Genomic DNA, 18,662 nt, shown 5'->3' with positions numbered 1-18,662 from the left:
TCTTTCTTATGCAGACCGAATATCTTTCAGGACTAACATCCGTTCGACCAATCGTCCATGCGGCATACCATTAATTTGTTATTAATTTCTGATCAAATGATCACTTAAAATTAAAATTAAAAACAGAACATCAAGTCTAACTATGGGGTTCTCAAGGCTCGTATCACTTTTCTTCGGAAAACATCCGAAACGTCGAAGTCTTAATTCCCCGAGAAACGGTTGAACGATCTCATTGCGCCGATGAGGGCGCTGTTAGCTCCGTAATTGTTCATTCGGAAGGGAATGTGCAACTGAAGATCCAGATTTCTAAGACCGCGGGGTCGTACACTAAGCGGAATAGCCTCCAGTAGCGTGGGACAGTCGATTCGCGATGTCAGGAGGTCGGCACGTGTTGCTTGTCTGCGGGCTTGAAGAGTATCGATATCTATGAGGTGGCACCGATTTTCGTAGCTAGGCAAGCGGAATGGGTCTTGCCAGTTCAGGTGTCTAAGGGCGTATCGCAAGAATCGCCGCTAATAGCCTCGAGCCGATCGACATCGTTCTGATAGTAGGGACACCTGACGGCTGATGCGTATTCAAGGATGGAACGAACAATGCTGCAGTATAGGCTTTTCAGGCAATACACGTCCTTGAAGTCCTTCGCCACTCTAAAAATGAAACCGAGACTTCTGGATGCTTTGTCAATCACGTAGTTGGTGTGTGCCTTGAATTCCAGGCGCTGATTTAAGATTACGCCAAGATCGTTAACGTGGTTTACACGTGAGATGGGTTCGTCTCCTAGGAAGTACTCCGCAATTAAAGGCTGCCGCTTACGAGAAAAGCTGATGACTGCACATTTGCTGCGATTTAATGGCAAGCAGTTAATGTCACACCAATCAGCGAACAGGTTGAATTGACATTGCAGAAAATTTATGTCGTAGTGGTCGTTTATGGTGTAAAATAGTTTTAGGTCATCGGCATAGCAAAGTTTGGGCACGTCGAGGAGTGACAACACGTCGTTGAAATAAATTAGGAAAATGATCGGTCCTAGATAGCTACCTTAAGGCACACCAGAGGTGGCTGGAAACTGCCTGGAAAAGATGTCACCCGTTCGAACAATCAATTTACGACCGGTTAAGTAACTGCGGAACAAACCCAGTAGCGTACCACAGAATCCTAAGCGTTCGAGTTTTCCGATGGCAATTTCATGGTTCACCTTGTCGAATGCAGCGGACAGATCGGTATAGATTGCATCAGTTTAAGATTTGGCAGCAAAACTTTCATGCACAATAGAAGTGAACGTTAGCAAGTTACTTGTTGTAGAGCGTTTGGGCATGAATCCGTGCTGATCATTGGAGATGTTATTTTTGCAGGACGTGAAAAAAGGATCCAAGACCACCAATTCAAATAGTTTGGCAATAGAATATAAAACAGAGATTCCACGGTAATTGTTAATATCTCTAGTATCTCCTTTTTTATGAACCGGGAACATGTAAGCTTCCTTCCATAGTAGAAGGAAGATGGCTCTATCAAGCGAAGCTTGAAAAATGAGCCGAATAGGGGTCAGCAAAACAGGCATGACACTTTTCAAAAAAGCAGCGGGTATCCCGTCCGGGCCCGTGGAACAGGAATACTTCAGCTTCGCTGCTGCTTTAGAGATGACTGCCTCCTCGATTTCAATACCATTCATTGAAAAGCCCAATGGCGAAACGTTCTTGGCAGCACTGGCTAAATGTTCTGGGGATGTTGAAGCTGAAGTGAAGATACTGTAAAATTTTTGGGCGAAGAGATCGCAGATTCCACGATCAGAGTTCGTCATGATGCCATCCAAAAACATGTTTGAAGGTATACCAGGTTCTTAACGCTGACTATTTACGTGTTTCCAAAACGATTTTGGGCAAGACTTGAGGTTACGTTGTACGCGACGTAGGTAGTTATGGTAACAACGTTCACTGGCTTTTTTATAAACGGAGTTGAGTTTACGGTATATATCCTTAATGTAGGATGATTTTTGCTTCTTGTAGTTTCGAAGAGCACACCTTTTAGTCGTCTTCATTTGTCGCAGTTCAGTCGGGATCCAGGGGATTCGCGTATTTCCGCTGCTGGAGTGTTTTGGAACGTGGCGATCGATGACATAATTTAGAATGTGTGAGAAGGTATCAGCAGCGGCGTTAGGATTTGATAGATCAAGCTCAGATACCCAGTCGATAGTTGCCAGAATGTGAAAGACGTCGTCGAAATTAGCGTTTTTAAAGTCGAGGTAGAAGGTCGCTGGTTTTTCTACTGTAGCGTTCAGCCTACTTATTTCAAGTGATGCCAATAGAGCAGGGTGATGTGGGACTACTTCAACAAGCGGTGCAGGAGCGAGTTCGATGATCGGTAAACGAGGTCCATCATTGGCAAAGCAAAGGTCCAGCGTACGACCGTATTCGTTCACCACGCCGTTAATCTGGCGCAAGGTCGCTGTACTCAAGGAGTCCAATATGATGTTTGAAGGCGCCGAAAAAGTAGAGCAGGCAGGGTCCGGATACAAAAAGCTGCCATGGTTAGAGCACCACTTCAAACCGTGCATATTGAAATCGCCAATGACAAGTTATTCATCTTCTGAGGCGCAGAAAGAACTAACTTCGACCTTGCAGCGAGAAAACGACTCAGCGAGGGCAACATCTCTTGAGCGATCGGGTGGCAGGTACAGTACACATACGTACAGTTTCCGGTCTGCGAGGTCAATGCGAATCCACACAAGTTCCTCATCGCACCAGGATTTGTTGTCGATAAGCTGCGCTGGGAGATTCGACTTCACGGCAAGTAGCACCCCGCCTCCACTGGACTTTTTGCTGTTACGGGAACTGCGGTCACAGCGGAACACTGCGTATTCAGAGCCGAAGATCAGACTTGATAGTGTGCGGTCATTCAGCCATATTTCCGTGAAGGCGATGATGTCATAGCAGGAACACGAAGTTGCGACCAGGTAGTCGGTCAGGCAGGAATTAATACCCCCGACATTCTGGTAGTAAAGGGTTACGGAATCTAAAAGATCCGGAGCGGATTTGAAGAAACGTGCACTGGAAGGTAGATCATCATCAGGCACAGGAATGCGATCAGGGGTACTATACTTGCCTGAATTCACAGGCTGGAGAACCCCTTCGCCGCAGACGAACTCAGGGCCGGGACGCTGGCTGGAATCAGCGCGACTGAGTCGCAGGGCTCAGGGGTCTCCAAAGTGCCTAGCTCGTTGCGTCCCGGTGCAGAAACCCCAGAATGGTTGGAGATATTTTCGTTAGGCGGGAGGTTGCCGAAGTAATACTGGTTGGAGTCAGCGCTATTGGTACGACTGGAAACCGAAAAAGCGTGACGCGGTGGAAAAGTTCCAAAGGTAAACTTATACTTGCCTGTCGGTGCAGGCTGGAAAACCTCGTCGCCGCAATCGAACTCAGGGCCGGGACGACTGATGCTGCTGGCAGGAAACAGCGCGACTGAGTCGAAGGGCTCAGAGGTGTCCGAAAGGCCTGATACGTTGCGTCCCGGTGATTTTGGCCAAACGTCCGTTTGACCTTATGTCCTTATTCCAGCATTCCGACTTTCGACCTGATAACCTTCGAACTTAAAAAGACCGTTTAATTTTTCATAAAGCTGCCGCATGAAGAAGAAAAAAATCTTCGGACTTATAGTCAATTTTTTAGTAAAATCCATAGTAAAGGGTGGAACGATCAAAAGAGCGTATCTTCAACTGAGCATTCATCTCATAAACGAAAATTTGAAAAACAAAACGGAAACACCTATTTTTGTAGCCATGGGTGTGTAGTATAATTAACGAACTTTCTTTTACGGCATTTAAAATTTTTGCTCGCGTACCAAGAATTTCCGCTTTTGTAGAGTAATCAATTAGAGAAAAACTTAGTTTATCTCAAAAGACGATGTCTAAATTCTAAATTCAAGAATTCTACACGGCAGCCCAGACAACACCCAATAGAACCCAACGAACGATTAATGCTATATTTTCTCTTCCCTCACAGAATAATTCCTTCCTGAAACCTCCTCCGGCATCTGGGTATGGAATGAATGGTAGCCATGACTACCAGCAGTCCGAATCCAGTCCAGCTTCGCCGGCCCTGTCGTCATCCACCGGATCCCAGAGCTTTAGTGCTACCAATCTGCTGAGCAGCAGTGCTCCGGAAAGTGTTACCAAACCGGACCGGAAGCCATCACGGAACATCTTCGGAACCCTGCGCAACAAGCTGTCGCTCTCTAAAAAGTCCAAATCCATGGACAATCCCCAGTATAGCCCGTCTTATTCGGTGGGCGCCGGGCAAATTCACAGCGCCTCGTCTACCTTGAGTCGAGGATCGTCGATGGATCAGCGTAAGACATACTCCCGCAGTTCATTCGTTTTGGTGTCGTTTATCTATGTTCTCACATCCTCGATTATATGTACAGCTACGGTCTCAATGGTTTGTATCAGAATTGTTCTATTTTCACAGGTTCTAGCATTTTCCCCAACCTCAGGGGGCTCTCTCGTAAATCGTCAATCTCAGAATCGTCGGCCATTTCCGGCATTTCGAACTCGAGCGGCAGAACGTACGTGCACGAAGAATCGACCCTGCTGCTGGAAACACTGGAAAATAACGTTCTGCGGCACTACCTGGTGCCCCTGGAGGTAGCCGTCCGGCAGAAAACTTGGAAGAGGAAAGGCATCAAGTTGCATGTCTACAACGATCACACCTTCATTGCGAAACACATCTCCGGGTAAGTAGGTCTTCATGTTACCAAGTTTCCATAGAGAAAGGCTGCAGTTTTTGTTAACGTGTTTCACTAGAAATAGTTGTTCGATTTTTTTTTTACAAGATGAAAATTTGACTTCAAACCATAACAGACTGGTGTTTTTACTGCTGTGAGTGGGTTCGTCCCACTAAAACCTCCTTGGGATTCGTGTGCTTGATGTGTCCCTTGGTTGCATTCTATGATATTACATCAAGGGGAAGGCTGTGTTCTCGCACTTATACAACGCCCGTTTTTCCATTTCTTTCAATCTTCATCTGCAGATTGCTATAGAAGACCCCGAGACGTGTGCCGATTAGGTAACGCTTTCAAAGTAACTCGCAGCAACTGTCACACCAACCACTTTCGTAGGATATCCAACCACCGAGGCACGGCCGATTGGGAAACTATCAAGTGAGAATCCCGTCACGGCCACCTAGGATGGTTTCTCCACTTTCTTTTGCTGCAGGAAATATTGTAGCTTAGTATCTGAGACTTTTTAAACTTCACCAAACATATGAGTCCAGATTAATCCACAAATCAAAAGCAACGCGACCTAAGATCACGTTGCTTTTGAATTGTGGTGTCCAACGAGGACCACGACCTTCCGTTAGCTTTTCAAGTTTGGAATACTATCTCTTTCTCTCCGTTAATCCGCATCTAGGTCAGGCAAATAGAAAATTTGCTGCAGCATTTTTTCAGCATTTTTTACTTTTCGACAGAAAAATGAGCATTTTTTGAAAAGATTTGTAATCGTTTATGATAAAAATTCGTGCCAGAACCAAACGATATCAACAAAGCTGTTGTTTCATAGATGAGGGATGCTCAGTTTGGTGAAACTTGTAAATTTATCCAATGCAAAACTCTCTCAATGACTTGAAAAAGTTTTAAGACTGGTCATTCTAATGAAACAAAATTTGATGCCTGCTCACTGGTCGGTGATTTAATCAGATAAATTTGACATTTGAGTGCTTTTTTTTGTTTTTTCTTCTGTTTTCCACCCCTGGGTCCGCATTAGATCACGTATGATTTGCAAGATTTCGTCGGTTATAACACGCCACAAATATTCGTCGTGACACATCTCCCTAAAAAAAATATTTTCAACATTTAGCATTAAAATTAAAAAGGGAATTAAAAAGCACCCATGACCCGAAAGTGTCCCGCAAGCGTTTGCTCCCCAGGTCAGGTGCGGCGTGCAATAACAACCGAGCGTCTGTTCTCCAGGTCAGGGGCGGTTCAAACAGCGTCTGCGTCTGTCTCGCAGACGAATCCGAAAGAAATAACTTTAGCGACGACTTTTAGCATGAAACACGGACACGAATCGGAATTTGAAATGTTTTAACTTTTGCCCAACAAGGCAAGCTGTCACAACTTGCTAGAGAAGCTAGCCGCCTCAAGCTTGAAATTCTGGGACTGAGCGAAGTCCGTTGGCCTAACACTGGAGAACCCAAGACACAGTCCGGGCAAGTCCTGCTTCAGTCTAGCATACGAGGAGAACATGCTACTTGGGAACGACGAGTTGGTTTCCTGTTGAGCCCGCAGGTCTATGCGGCCCTCATTAGATGGGAACCGATAAACGAAAGAATAATCGTAGCCAGATTTAGAACACAGGTTATAATCCTTTCAATGATCCAGTGTTATGTGACAATTGACGTTGCCGATTTGCAGGAAAAAGGGCAGTTTTACAGTCAACTGAACAGCGTAGTTGAGAAAATTCCGAAGGGTGACATTCAAATCCATTTGGGGGACTTCAACCAAAGATTGGCTCCGACAATCAGGACCTTGAGCGCTTTCATGGGGCGCCATGGCCTGAGACAGAAGAGCGAAAACGGAGAGCTGTTTGTAGAATTTTGTGGTCATTTAGTGGTCATTTGGGTATCCCGAGATGGCCGAACAGAAAATCAAATTGACCACATCTGCATCAGCCGAAAATGGAGAAGGAGCCTTCTTGATGTCCGCAACAATCGAAGCGCAGACATCGTATCTGACCTTGGCGTCCTTGGCGAGAAACGACTGAGAGTTGCGCGTGTCCAACGGCGCGAGGAGAAAGTCGGATGTCGATACGACGCCCGCCATTTGGAGAATCCAGAAGTGAAAAGGGCATACGTTGAACAGCTAGAGTCCCGAGCCTCGGAATTGCCGACAGACGGAACCGTCAAAGAACAGTGGTGTGGAATCAAGAATGCCTTTATCACGACAAGCCACGGTACTCTCGGTAAAGTTTGTGGAGAATGGAGTGAATGGATGTCCGAACTCGGAGGATAGTCGATGACCGGAGAAAGGCGAAAGTCGGAATTGAGCAGGCATGAACCGGGTCAGCTCGAAGCGCCAACAGTAAGTCGCATTAATGGCGTCAACTCGGAAGCGTCCTCGCTGACTGAAATAGAAGCGGCAATCAAAGACATGAAATCCAACAAAGCACCTGGGATCGATTGCATCCCTGCTGAAATGCTGAAAGCCGACCCTGCCTTGTCATCACAAATGTTGTACCATTATTTCGCTGACATTTGGGATACTGCAACATTCCCGGCCGAATGGATGCAGATTATTTATCCTAGTAAAGGTCCCGAAGAAAGGAGACCTGACAGAGTGCCGTAACTGGCGAGGCATAACGTTGATAAGTATAACTCTCAAAGTATTCTGCTATGTGATCCTGAACAGGATCCAAGAGAAATTCGACGCTACACTCCAACTGCAACAAGCTGGATTCCGATCCGGACAATCATGTGTGGACCAAATCACAACGCTACGAATCATACTGGAACAAATCAACGAATTGTTTATTGTTTATTGTATAAAAATCAACGGATCAAATTTAGATCCTAATGATAACTTAATTATAGGTTACATATATAAATTGACATAAATCTAAGTACATCTAAGTAAATCTTAACTTGTCCAATATTTTTCTACGGAAAACATTTCTGGGAACGCCGAAGTCAAAGTTCTCCGAAAAAACGGTTGAAGGTTTTTAGGATACCTATAAGAGCGCTGTTAGCCCCATAATTATTCAGCCGAACGGGAACATAGAGTTGCAGATTCTGGTTTCTCAATCCTCGCGGTCGCACGTTGAGAGGAATTGCTTCCAGCAACGAGGGACAGTCAATCCTCGATGTAAGGAGATCCGCAACGACCAAAGCACGTGTAGCGTTTCTTCGGACTTGAAGCGTGTCTAAGTCTATCAGGCGGCAACGATTCTCATAACTGGGCAAACGAAAAGGATCTTGCCAGTTCAGGTGTCGAAGGGCATATCGCATGAAGCGCCGCTGGATAGCCTCGATTCGTTCAACTCCATTCTGGTAGTAAGGGCACCAGACAGCGGAGGCATACTCAAGAACGGAACGGACTATGCTGCAATATAAGCTTTTTAAGCAGTACACATCTTTAAATTCTTTAGCCACGCGAAACAAGAAACCAAGATTTCTGGAGGCTTTGTCTACAACATAGTTCGTGTGAGTCTTAAACTCAAGCCGTTGATCGAGAATAATACCCAGATCATTGATTTGGTCAACCCGGGAAATTATTTCATCCCCGAGAATGTACTCAGCATAAAGAGGGTGTCGCTTGCGAGAAAAAGTGATGATCGAGCATTTACTGCGATTTAGCGGTAGACAGTTGTTGTCGCACCAGTCAGCAAAAATGTTGAACTGCCGTTGCAGGAAATCGATGTCGTCTCTATCATTGATGGTGTGATACAGTTTCAAATCATCGGCATAAGCGAGTTTTGGGTCATCGAGAAGCGACAGAACATCATTAAAATAGATGACAAAAATTATAGGTCCTAAATGGCTTCCTTGCGGCACTCCGGAAGAGCCAAGAAACTGTCTCGAGAAGGATTCTCCAGTATGAACGGACAACTTTCGTCCCGTTAAGTAACTCCGAAACCACTCCAGTAATGGTCCACAGAAGCCCAAGCGACCTAGCTTTGCGAGAGCAATCTCGTGGTTTACTTTATCAAATGCAGCAGACAGATCTGTATAAATAGCATCGGTTTGGGTCTTCCTGGCATAGCTTTCTTGTACAAAAAATGTGAACGTCAGTAAATTTGTGGTAGTTCATCGTTTAGGCACGAAACCGTGCTGATCGTTTGAAAAGTGGTACTTGCAGAATGAAAAAATGGGATCCAACACAACCAGCTCAAACAGTTTTGCAATAGCACACAGAGCTGAGATACCACAGTAGTTGTTAATATCCTTCTTATCTCCCTTTTTGTAAACAGGAAACATATATGCTTCTGTCCACAAAGCGGGGAAGATTGCGCCGTCCAGCGATGCTTGAAATATTTGCCTGATAGGTGTTAGCAGATGCGGCATAAACCGTTTCAAAAAAGTAGCTGGTATTCCATCCGGGCCCTTAGAAGTAGAGTTTTTGAGTTTGGCGGTTGCTTTTAAGATAGCTGCATCGTCGATGAGAATACCATTTAGAGAAGAGCCTAGAGGTGAGACATTACTCACAGCCCTGGTCAGTTGTTCTGCAGAGATGGACCCGCTTGTGAAAATGCTCGAAAATTTCTCAGCGAACAGATTACAGATTCCAGAGTCAGTGCTAGCGCTAGCAATATCGTCGTCCAGGTACATGTGGGATGGGAGTCCGGATTCTTTTCGCTGGTTTTTGACATACTTCCAGAACGACTTCGGTCTGCTTTTGAAATTTCGCTGTAACCGGTTCAGATAAGTTAGGTAGCAACGTTTGCTGGCTTTCTTATAAGCAGAGTTCAGTTTGCGGTATTTCCTTTTCGTGATAAGGCACTTGTGCTTATGGTAGTTTCGGAGAGAGCACTTTTTAGCAGTTTTCTGTCGCCGCAGTTCTTTAGTAACCCAGGGAGTTCGTAGATCACCATCGATGCTGCGTTTAGGCACATGACGATCGATAGTGTAGATAAGGATATTCGAAAATTTTTCGGCAGCTGCGTTAGGATCAGAGAAGTCTAGTTCATCTGCCTAATTAATAGAATCTAGAACGAGGGAGATAGCTACATAGTCGGCATTCTTGAAATCGTGATAAAAGGATCTTGTTTTCTCTGCAGGAGCAAATATCACGGCAACATCGAGTGAGATCACTAAGGCGGGGTGATGCGGGACAGGCTTAACAACAATTCCAGGACTCTCTTCTGCTGGTGTTCGAAAAAGCATAACCACTTAACCACGAAAACATCCGAAACAATCTGAAAACTAGTCCATCTGATCGAAGCACAGTACGAGGCATTTTCGTGCAAAGTCTTACTCGAAGGTGCCTTGTCCGTATCTTGGTAGCCAGATAACGCCTGATGGTGGTACCAAGAAAGACATCGAAACCCGGATCAGAAAAGCCCGGTTTGCATTTGCGAGTCTCCGGAACACCTAGCGCGACTTTCGCAACAGTATTGAACATGCGCACCAAAACTTAAGCGGTTGTTGACAATTTCTCGAAGGTATATCAGCTGCTGTTTCGAAGATGTCGCGTGTCCTCTAACAGTAATCTCCATGTGCTGCACAACTTTTTGTTGGTCACGAGAAGAACTTCGGTTTTAGGATGGGCTATCTGGAGCTTAACTCCTTCCATCCAGATGCCTTTCTACAGACAAGATGCTGGATTGTTTAACCGGTGATCGTGAGCACAATATCGTCTGCAAACACCTTATTATACGAGGCATTCCAAAGCACAGGTCCGAGTATGAAACCCTCTGGAACAACCGCTGTTAGAGCAGTTCGTCTTTTTGGATGCGTCTTGCTTTGGTGACGCTTTCGCCAAAAGCAGAAAGTTTAGAATCCGAGCGTAGCTTCCGGAACAAGTCCGCAAACGTTGTACCTTCATTCGCTTCCACGATAAGGGCATACCCCCCGGATATCACCCGTTGAGGTTAGGGTTTTGGGGATGCTACTGGCTTCATGACGACTTTTCTTTTTGCATTTTCGTTTCTACTTAGAGCTATCCGCCAGCATCCAGCGCTGCTTTCGCCATCGGCGTCCCTTTAGTCCATGCCCCGCCTTTTCTTGCACGAGTCGTTGACGACAGGGGAGCGATCCCTTCTCGTTGTTCTCTTCGGCTTTGCGTGCTTGGAAGGTCCTTAATAAGCAATCAATTTTGCTTCCACCAGGTCCTTCTCCGCGACTTAGGCTTTCCCTTCACACCAGCTACGTTCTTTCTTTGACGGCTCTCAGCAAAAGCACCATTAATTTCGATACACAGGCCTTGATGTGTATGTGCACGTTACTGGGGCTACACGCAAACTCCTGAATTTTGTTGACCATGTCGGTTGCCTCTAAACAAAATGTCTCTGCCTTCTCGATGTCGGTTGGTGCACTTCTTCTTACGACCTGCTCCTCCTGCTGGGAACTACTGATATATTCAGTGGACACGTTGAAAATTCCTTGAAAACCTTGCCGATCTCCTTTTCAAGCTCATTCACGACCTTACTCAAAAGAGGAGACCTAGGTAGTCCTCTCTTTGCAAAGAGCTCCACCTGCGTTCTTCTGTCGTCTCTCTTGCCCGAGCTAACGTCAGTAGTCTCGACGTTCGTTCTGTTTTTGTTGTGTTGTTATTTCCGATTGGATAATCCATTTCCATTTGCGTTAGTCTTTAATAATTTTGTGCTGCTCTGTTAAGAATATTCAACAATAGTTATGTTCATCGCTTTGGAACTCTCAGATGTTTCCGCCAGGATTTATTTCATACTCGCTAACTTTCAGCTAGTCAGTTCAGAGTGACGGTTACTCAGTTGTCGCCAAAACCGCACCTACTCAGTTCTGACTAAACGGCCTTTACTCAGAACTGACTAACAGCCCTTTTCGCGACAACTGAGTCGGGGGTACTCAGAATGCGCGAATAATTTCGGGGCGGTTTTTGACCGGTTAATGGTGAAAAAAGTCAATTCCAACCTGAATATGTAATAAAATGATGCGTTAGTGGTTTTGAAAACAAAAAACCAAAAAATTAATCGTTCAAGTTTTTATTGTTTAAAGAAATTTTTTTCAGTATTTTTACCTAAGGTGATTAGGTGATTCGGTCCGGAACGGTCCATCTATATGCGACTATTTTGCCATACCGGGTTGATTTGTACCTATTGCCACCATCCTTTTTAAACTCCAACGTACCGGGTTTGTCTGAGAAATTCATTGCGGAACCTCTACACCCGTATTTGTAATGCTCCGTTTAATGTGTTCCGGCACCTCCGATGATGTTTATGATGAGATTTTTCGTTACTCTACCCTAAAATAGAATAAAAAATCGTTTAACTATTATTAAATTTACTATTAATATGTATATTTACTATGATAAGTTGATTTTTTGTTGACAAAAACAGACTTAGTCGACTGCCTGGTACAAATTGATCAAATTTTACTCAGTTGTCGCCATCGGGCACTCGAATTATCTGAGTGCCGAACTTTCTGTCGTCTGAATAATCTTTGCTCATGATTTCTGAGTTGTTTAGGATCAGCCGACGGTTGCCCCATACATGATGCGACATCTGAGTAAAATGTAGTCGGGCTCTGGGTAAACCAGAATTAGCGAGTACCTCATTTTCATTTTTTTTTGTGTTTCAAGGGAGTTTAACAACCAGGGTAATTCTTCCCTACTACCACATTTTCAGTTTAATCATTTCTAGATTTTTATAGGAAGCTCAGTTGTGCTAGCGATGGCTAATATGACACGCGTTGAATGGTTTGGCACATGCATTCTTAACGATATCACACCGCTGTTACTTCCTTTCTTTTTAGCGTAGGCCATTCATGAGAAAAGAATGATGTCCGTTCGAATATTTAAATGGAAGCTTTGTTCATTTCTTTCCATTTATTCATTTCCAGCGGTGTTCTGTGCCACGTGTGTCATCGCAGCATTACCAGGCGCCCCGGAAAGCAAGGGTACGAGTGCCGTGACTGTCTGATCCAGTGCCACAAACCTTGCCACGTGCGAGCTCCACAGGCGTGTCCGAATCCGAAAATTCTATCAATGCAGCTGTAAGTATTGCTCAACATTTAAGCTGTTGCAACACGCTATAAGTCCCACCTGACTTACTATATTCTTTTGGTTTTGGGAAAACCAACAGCACTAAGTTTTAAAATTTTCCACAAATTATTTATCCTCTTTTTTGCTTTCCTTTTCCTCTAAAATCAACACAAAAACCCGCACACCCACCCACAGAGCTACATTGCCCGTCCTACGAGATTAGATCGTTTTGAACCCTTTCGAAATCGTTGTATCGAAATAGAATTCTAGCTTTCGTTGCGCTTTGTGTTTAAAAGAGTTCCCAATTTCCAAGTAAGTTTCCCCGAAAACGGATCAAAACTAGCATCGAGTTTTTCTTGTTGTGCATTTGAATGGTGATTCCAGCTTTAAAGGATAGCGCGCAAAGCCAGGAACACGCTATTCACTTACTATTTTGATTAACTCGGAAGAAATTCACTAACGTGCATGAGTGTTTGCGTTTGCGTTATCCCTTCTCAACAATTGTTGTTTTTTTTATTTTGTAACTAATTTCGACGTTTTAGGATTGCAAAGCAAAGCATAAAACTTCTGCTACCATTTGTCCTGCGGTATCAATAAAACCTCACATCGGGAATGTAAATAGACAGGGTCGCTCCAAATTTTGACATATAATACATAGCTCCGTTTTGTCTACTCTTATGAATGATTCATATCAGAAAAAATAACTTAATATCATCTAAAAAAAATTAAAACCATTTTAAAATTAAAATTCTGGAGCCACTGACAAGAAGTCAAAATGTAAGTTTTCACTTGCTAGCGTTTGAAATATTTTCATACCGGAGTTTTAAAAATAATGAAACGCGTTTTTTTTTTTGTTTTCATCCTACTTTAAACCAGCCTCAGAATAGAATCCATTAAAATATTTTAACATTTTTTTTTACAAAAAATAATTTTTGTAATACAATTTAAAAGACTTAGAAGAAACGTAGACCATACGTTTCCATGATTATGAAGATATCTTTTTTAAGGGAGCTCCTGGATATCGGTCCTTGGTTATTCCTCCTCAAGTGGATGGAAAAAAAGGTTATTTCACACAGAAATTCATAATTTTAGGCGGACTTTGATTATCTGTTAGTTTCATAATACTTTAATTCTTTGCTTAAATTTATTAAAGTTGTGATGTGAAAATTTTGAATTTCTTTGTACCTTATCTCTGGTCGTTGACCTTGGATATATTTAATCTGTAAATCAAAATTCCAAAATAAAATTTACTATTGGAATATAAGATAAATAAGTCAGGAATTTTAAATAAGGATTCAAGTTCAAGGCATATTTTCAATTGAGATAATCCGTTTTCTCAATGTCTTCGTCGGCATTCAGAATTCAGCCTAGGACGTTCAGAGAACATGAAAGACATTTTGTGACCATCATTTCAGAATTCTCCTATTTGATAAATCCAACCAAACGGTTTTATAACCTGTATCAATGTATCGCTGTTTCAAAATGTATTTGAACTAAAATATTGTTCTACGTGCATTAATTTGTTTTTTCTTGCTTTTCTAACAGTTTGTAATTAAGCTGGCTGCGTTTTACAATTTGTAGCTAATTCATATTTTATCTCCTCATATTCTAGGTTAAAATGGCCTTTCTAGGGCAGTCAAATCACAGCTTCTTCGATGACAAACAGCCAGCATTTACGGATCAATAATGTCGCCATAGTAAAACGAAACAAAACCTTACAATCATCAGATTACAAAAAGAACCAATTTTTAACCACTGTTGTAAGAAACCCAAGCCAAGTTACCAAACCTTGTTCAACGAATTTCTAGCTTAGCTAAATAGAACGGAGGTGCGTCAGGGCCGGAAAAATTTTCCGAACGATTGAACGTTAAATTCTGAAGTAGTGAAGCCAACATTACCTTATCGACAGTCCTTTCCTAATTCTGTGTTCCAAAGTGTCATTTCTGATTCTGTGCGTGTTTCCGATTCTTCTCCCATTAATTTATGTCGTCCCCTTACGATTGAATGTTTTTCCTCAGAATTTAATTTTCAAAAAGTGTTAACTGACCTGGCTAATCCCTGTTATGAGAATTGTTCAAATTGTTAGGAAAATCTGTTACATTGCTATGAAACGAGTCAAAATTCACTCTTCGCTTTCACAGTTACTACATCGTTATAAAAAAAGGACAAAACTTGCATAAATATAATAAAAAGAGAATACAGATAGAGCATTCTTAGTAAGATGCTGGTTGAGGGTGGGGAAAAGTTGATGGAATTGAACCCAGGTGATTTTTTGAACATGACAGAAAAGTGCAATTAATATCATTATTGATTTTGAGTTTTTTTTTGCAAATAGAACAAAAGAAATCCCTCAATCGATTGATACAAGTTTCGGGAACTGGCAATAGTTTTAAATCTCAATACAGAGAATCATCTCTTCAACAAATCTGCTGGTTACAAGAAAAGGCCAATGAGTGACTGGGGACTGTACTCGTAACAAATGCGACACTTCCTTTTGTGAATAACTTTTAATTAAAGGCAGGAAAGCCAGATATTGCTTTTTTCATGACAGTCGTCGGCCAGTTTAGGTTGTTTACCATCACATTAACAATTGGAATTAGAAAATTTACTTTCATCAAGACTGTTTTTATAGCAATCTAAAACATGCTTGTAAATTAAAGTTTTTCAAAATGGTCGGGATGGTTTCTATTGCTCTAGCCGAGGTCTTCTGAAGGCATATGGAGGATCAAACCGAAGAAGATTTTGAAATAACTGGAGAAACTTATAAGTTCGTTTTACCCGAGCTAGCAACTTTTTTTCAAGACGTTTGTTGCTCTGGCCCGTCGTCCAAAATAGTAATAAAGATTCCACCGTTATAAACGATTGGAATTTCCGAAAATGTTGAGAGTTACAGGTTATTTTCTGAGTAGTGAAAACCAGGATAAAGTCTGTTTCACATAGAATCTGGTCGGATAAAATAGATCATTTCTCTGCAAAGAAATAACGTACAACAAAAGTAAAAATGTCATTTTGTAGGGTTTTTATTGCACTTTAAGGAAAAAAAATACATGAAAATCATTCGTCAGCTTTTCGAATGAATTTTCGAACTGTTTTTGTGATACCACCCATCATTTTCTGCACAGTACTGCTGGTAACCTCACTCGCCATCTTGTTCCACCACTTTTCCATTTGAGCGGGTTTTTTCATGGTTCACATTTCTTCAGTTACAGTTACCCTTAACTGTTGCCCAATATTTCTCGATGGGACGAAAATCCGGACAGTTTGGTGGATTGATACTTTTTTCAACAAAATCGATCTTGTTCTCCTAATACCACTTAACGACATCCCGGCTGTAGTGCCAGCTTGCCAGTTCCGGCCAGATCTTCACCGGACCTTTGTGGGATCGAATGAATGGCAAAACCCTCTTCTGGAGACATTCTTCTTTGTAAACATTTCCATTCATTGTGTCCCCAGTGATGAAAATCTTAGTCTTCTTCCCACAACTACAGATCCCTTGCCAAATCATCAACTTACGAGCAAATTTATCTGCGAAAACAAACTTGAATCTACCCGCAACATTCCCTTTACGCTTCCCCTTGTAAATTTGTTACCGGGTATTTGTCCAAAATCCATTTTGACGTAAGTTTCGTCGTCCATCAAAATGCATTCGTTGTACTTGGTCAACACTTTCTCGTACAACTTCCTTGCTCTGGTTTTGGCAAACAGGTTTTGTTCCAGCGTCCTGTTGGGGTGTTTGCTGATACGACCGCAAGCCTTCTCGCAAACAAATTCGTCGAGCTGTACTGTGGTTTGTCTTGAACTTTTTCGCCAAATCACGCAAGGAGATTCCAGGATTATTGTGAACTGATAGAATTACCTTTGCTCGCAGCTTCCGGTCATATGTTCCACTTTAACGTCTGGTTTGTTTTGCTCGATCCACCGTAAGGGTCTCCCGGTAACGTTGCAGCACCGAATTTACAGTCGATTTTGGATATTTCAGGAATTTCGCGATCTTTACCCCTGACCACGTCGGTTTCTCTACGTGAGTGTGTAGAATTTTCTATCGCCTTTCGCGTTCTATCGTCGATAACTTTTGACTGACTGCTTCAATTTTGATGAAATTTTCACCACTAAGTAAACAATTCATCCGGATCAAAACACTGTCAATAGGTTCGCGATGTGACAACTAGGGGCGCTGCAGTAAATGAAAAGATACGATCAGATTCTATGTGAAACAGACTTTAGCTAGATTATTCAAGTATTCTACTCCGTTGCTTGCATATGTATTAGTAGGCCAACCAAAAAATAGTTATAGAAATTCTACAGAAACGTATGGATTTTTTTTTAAATGTTAGTTTTATAATAATAGACTCCTTGAAAAAGGCATAATAAATGCCGAAAAGTCGGATGAAGAAATAAAAATCGTTTTAAGATTTGTTCGTGACTGAAATCGCCTGAAATCGTCGAAAATCAATTTATTCAATGTTAGTTTTCTTACAAAACTACTTATTTTAAAAATCTGTAAAAAATATAAAAATGTTCACCGAAGTATTTAAAATGCATTAAGCGCTTATGCGGATGGAAAACAAATTTTTAAAGTGGATTTTTTATTGAACCAAAAACATCGCTTTTCACTAAATTCCTTCTAACTGATTTTTTTTTATTTTGTAGAACCTAAAATAAAGTATGATTCATTACAAGCACAGAGAACAGACATACAAGCTAGCCCACGAAAGTTGTGTAAAAATCCCAATACCCTTTTTAAACCAATTTTTGTCTTTTGGCTGGGCCACCAGATGTCTCCAAACACACCAAAGAGAACTGTCAAAACAAAGCTGACTAAGTTTCAGTCAGTTTTCTATAGGTCGTGTCTGCTGCTTAGCATGCTTCAAGAAAATCGCTGTTGAAGTTTCGTTCGAAACTTGATGAACGAACGTTCATCATGTTGCATGAAAAAAAATCATAAAAGTTAGATATTATCTTTTTCCTTCAAATTTGTTAGAAATACATAGTTTTAAACAGCTGGATGCTAAAGTGATATGTGAAAGTAACCCGCTTTGAAATGCCTAGAATCAATACTGCTGGGTAAGACATGATCATCAAGAATGTTCTTGTATTTGACTGGATATAGGTGATGCATTTTTTTACATAAATTACTGTTCAAGAAGTGCGAAAACTTAAACCGAAGCTGTTAGTTATCTTAACTGTCATAGTAGTGCAAAAATAAAGAAAGTGAAATTTCGCCCAGTAAAAAGTAACTCTGATTTCATTTGTTTAGCAATACATTAAAACAGTCCATTTTACTGAGACATTGGATTCATTTTTTGTGAGTTCATATACGATTACGCCTTTTTGAAAACTGGGCACTTTAAAGTTGATTTGTAACTTTTGAACGGCGCAATAGAAGGCACTGTTTGTAGTCAATTTCTAACGTATTTTTTGGGTGATAGCATTTGAAATTTTACACACTTTTTTGACGATTTTATGTTCGAGCTTGTACGTCTGTTCTCTGTGTTACAAGTTGTAACATGTAATTTTTAAGCATATTTTTACAACTACATATAAAAAAATGCTTTCCGAAATTCGAACATATTTTGCTTAGATACTGCTAAATTGCCAAAGAAAAACTGCCTCGTAGTCAGATTATAGAAAGCTTTTGAACATAAATTTTTCTAATTGCTACACAAGGTATTTTAAAGAATGCGAGTGATTACTTATTTAGCAAATAGGACCCCTCAATTTTCCATAAATTGTAATTTTGTTTCAAATCCCATACATATCGTTCGAAATTTCATAACTATTTTTGACCCTGCGTTTACACGGCTCTGTTGATTGAGGTTAAGCGCAATGTTTTACCTATTGATCCACCTATCTTGGTGAAAACTACATCAAATGGTGCAGCCTGAAAGTTACCGTTTGTTTTGTTTACTATTGGTGATTTGCACCAAAACTTTTTTACATGCAGCGCCAACTGATTTTCACTAATGAAACAAACAAAAGTGTGATAATTGCTGTTTTTT

At 41.7% G+C, this 18,662-nt stretch overlaps 1 protein-coding gene across 5 annotated transcripts in view; it reads left to right on the top strand.

The window, feature by feature from the left end:
• LOC129744537 (uncharacterized) overlaps window positions 1-14,951 on the top strand; it is an 80,595-nt gene extending 65,644 nt beyond the window's left edge. For 4 of the 5 annotated variants that reach the window (XR_008736939.1, XR_008736937.1, XR_008736938.1 and 1 more), the window contains 5 exons: window positions 3,996-4,341; window positions 4,461-4,725; window positions 12,522-12,674; window positions 12,859-12,975; window positions 14,276-14,951. Coding sequence is in view for 1 of the 5 variants with exons in the window: in XM_055737115.1 (XP_055593090.1) it covers window positions 3,996-4,341; window positions 4,461-4,725; window positions 12,522-12,674; window positions 14,276-14,294 (783 nt within the window). In the remaining 4 variants the exon portion in view is untranslated. The remainder of the gene's footprint in view (window positions 1-3,995; window positions 4,342-4,460; window positions 4,726-12,521; window positions 12,675-12,858; window positions 12,976-14,275) is intronic. The other variant, XM_055737115.1, reaches the window with a different exon arrangement.
• Window positions 14,952-18,662: the final 3,711 nt, after the last annotated feature.

The sequence above is a fragment of the Uranotaenia lowii genome, chromosome 2 (assembly GCF_029784155.1).
Source record: "Uranotaenia lowii strain MFRU-FL chromosome 2, ASM2978415v1, whole genome shotgun sequence".
Lineage (NCBI taxonomy): Eukaryota > Metazoa > Arthropoda > Insecta > Diptera > Culicidae > Uranotaenia > Uranotaenia lowii.
This window is presented reverse-complemented; position numbering and strand designations above follow the sequence as displayed.